General features: G+C 45.8%; 1 protein-coding gene across 1 annotated transcript; it reads left to right on the plus strand.

Moving 5' to 3' along the window:
• The first annotated feature begins 1,208 nt into the window (after positions 1–1,208).
• On the plus strand, positions 1,209–2,989 carry LOC130485842 (zinc finger BED domain-containing protein 5-like). Its single transcript, XM_056858988.1, is given in 2 exon segments — positions 1,209–1,635; positions 1,638–2,989. Coding segments are annotated over 2 exon segments (1,779 nt in total).
• Positions 2,990–3,355: the final 366 nt, after the last annotated feature.

Raw genomic sequence — 3,355 nt, forward strand, 5'->3', positions numbered from 1 at the left:
ATTCCAGTGGATTTGACGGTAAATTTGTATTCTTTTCTTTTAAGAGACTGATTATTTAGTGCAGTGGTTCCCAACCTTTTTCGAGTCGCAACCCCCTTTTACAATTGCCAAGTAACCTGCAACCCCCGCCACATTTGCATAAAGTCCCCCCCATTCCTTTTTACCTCAGGCTCGCCTCCCCCATTTGGGGGGGTGAAGCAACAAGTGCCCCCACTCTCCTTTCCACCTCAGGCGCATCCCTCTGCTGGGGACCCCGAAGAGGAGCAACAAGTACCCCCTTTCTTTTTTACCTCAGGCTCGCCTCCCCCATTTTTTTGGGGGGGGGCGAAGAGACACAACAAGTGCCCCCTTTATCCTTTCCACCTGAGGCGCACCCCTCCATTTTGTGTGTGTGAGGGGCCCGAATAGAAGCAACAAGTGCCCCTCTTTCCTTTCCCCCTCAGGCTTGCCCCTCCATTTTGTGTGGGGAGGGCCCGAAGAGAAGCAACAAGTGCGCCTCCCTGATTTTCCCTCAGACGCGTGCCCCCCATCCATTTTGGTATTTCTCTTTTCCTGCTCAAAGTGGACGAGCTCGGACGGCCCTCCGGTCTCTGCAACCTCCTCCTCTTCCCGCCCCCAAAGGAGGAGGAGGAGGAGGAGGAGGAGGAGGAGGAGGGAGGGCCGGAGCGGCACTTGAACCGCCCGCCGCAACTGGCTTCACTTCGCCCTTCCAAGGGGGGCTGACTCACCGGCAGGGAGAAGAGGCGGGCGAGGGGCCGAAGTCCCTGCCAGCCAGGGAAGCAGCGGCACCTCCCACGCACCCCTCCGACTCCCGGCGCCGCTTCTGGCCACCCAGCACCTCTCCTCCCCGCCACTGCTGAGGTAAAAGCGCGAAGGGGCTGCCACAACCCCCCAGAAAACACTTTGCGACCCCCTTGGGGGTCGCGACCCACAGGTTGGGAACCACTGATTTAGTGAATATAATGTTTAATGTATGGCTAGAGACTGCGTACATGCTTATATTTTCGTCATAGTTCCATAACATTAAAAATGTTTTGATGAGAGGTTAGTTTTTAAGTTATGAGGTAGACGAATTTGAAATGCATCACACATACTAACTCAGCAGATGTAATCAAAATCAGCCACATAACCATGATACTGTTTCGGGAGGGGCCTGCAATGGAATGAAAATTTGTATTTATTTGAGTCCCTACTTTTATTGCAGAATTATGGACAATTGGCTAAAAACTGGGTCTTTAAAAGGGAAAGGTGGTGAACTCACTGAAGCTTCTGAAGCGACTGATTCAATGACAACCAGCATCATCGGAGGAGACGAAATATCCCAGCAGACACCTGCGAGCCTAAGCCATCCAAGTTGGTCTTCCTCAGTTTGCGGAAAGGCAACTCACGACCAAAAGGAAATCCGAGGAAAAATAAGAAAATATGATCCTAGCTACCTCACATTGTTTGGCTTTGTTCTGGTTGGGAACAAACAGGCACCGGAAGGGCAATGGGTTAACTGTCATAAAATTGTTGCTAATGGCTGCTTGGTTCCATCCAAATTAAAAAGACATCTGGAATGTAATCATTCTTATTTAGTACATAAAGGTGAAGAAATCTTCAAACGCCGCGCTTTATCTCTTCAGGCAGGGTCATCATGATGGAGAGAATTTCTAAAAATGAAAATGAAAACGCAACTGAAGCTTCATTTATTGTCAGTTTACACATTGCAAAAGCTGGAAAGTCCCATACTATTGCCGAGACACTGATTAGACCTTGCGTGAAGGATGTTGTGGGTTGCATGTTAGGTCCAGCCATGGCCAAGAAGATTGATACTGTGCAGCTGTCAAATAGCACTATAAGCAAGCGAATTTACACAATTTCAGAGTCTGTGGAGAACGAGCTTATAAGAAGATTGAAAACTTGTGAATTTTTTAGTTTACAGCTTGGTGAAAGTACCGACATTGCGGGACTTGCTGTTCTTCTTGTGTTTGTGAGGTATCCATTCGAAATGCAAATAGAAGAACTTTTGATGAGTGAAGTGCTTGAAACTTACACCACTGTCGACGAAATTTTCAAAGCTATCGACAAATGTGTACAGAAAAAGGATTTGGAATGGAGCAAGTGTGTGGATCTTTACAGCGATGGAGCGGCTGCAATGGTTGGAAAAGTGAAGGGAGCCGTGTCTAGGATGAAGCAAGTGGCAGGAAATGCCACCAGCAGCCACTGTGTCATCCATCGGCATTCTCTGGCAACTAGAAGGATGCCCCAAGATTTAAAAGTCGTATTGGATGGTGCTGTGAAAATAATTAATCATGTTAAGAGCCGCCTGCTTCAAGCACACCTTTTAAAACTTACCGCCGAAGATCTGGGTATGGATCACTTCCACCTCTTGCTGCCCACAGAAGTGGGGTGGCTATCAAGGGAAAAAAAATTAGCCAGACTGTTTGAACTAAAAGATGCACTGGTGGTCACATTTACAGAGGAGCCTTTTATCCAACAATTAACTGATGTCGATTGGCTGCTTAAATTGGGATACCTTTCCGACATCTTTGAAAAGCTAAATGAAACCACCACTTCTCTTCAAGGGAAAGGAGGAGCACAATTAGAGAAAATAAAAGCCTTGCGGAAAATAATCACATTTTTTAAAGCGTGTGTTGAGAGCAGAGACATCTCCAACTTTCCTCGGTTGCAAGAATTTGTCAAAACAAATGAGATCAACCTTCAAACCAACTTCCTCGAAATTGTTATTGCCCACTTGCAAGGTTTGGAAAGAAGCATAGTTGATTATTTTCCTGACATTGACTCTGATGACATCTACAGCTGGATGATGAACCCGTTTTCCTGTGACCCGAAACATAAACCTGCTGGAATGACGAATGAAATTTTTCAAAATCTGCTTGAGATCAGCGAAGACAGCAGTTTAAAACAGAAATACTGTGAAGGAAGCCAAGAAGAGTCTGGATGCAGATGTATTCAGAAAACAATGCTGTTGGCAAGGCTGCAGTGAAAAGACTTGTACGTTTTACTTCAACTTATCTCTGTGAGTCTGCATTCTCAACGTACGCTTACATAAAAAACAGATACAGGAGCAAACTTTCTGGGTCAAGGGATTTGAGGGTAAAATTAACTAAACTTCCCATACACATAAAGGAAATAATGAAAAATTCATCCAAACAGTTTCATTCATCGCATTAAAGACAACTGAGCATTAAATTTGTACTTTTTCTTCTTTTCCTAAGTATTCAAACCGCTTTAAGGGTAGCTGTGCCGTGAAAATGTTTTAGCCCGACAAGGGTGCCGCAGCCAAAAAAAGTTTGAGAACTGCTGCCCTAGAGGTTGTCCTTCTTTCTCTTGGTCTTCTGTCCCTGCCCAT

This window comes from Euleptes europaea, chromosome 13 (assembly GCF_029931775.1).
Source record: "Euleptes europaea isolate rEulEur1 chromosome 13, rEulEur1.hap1, whole genome shotgun sequence".
NCBI lineage: Eukaryota > Metazoa > Chordata > Lepidosauria > Squamata > Sphaerodactylidae > Euleptes > Euleptes europaea.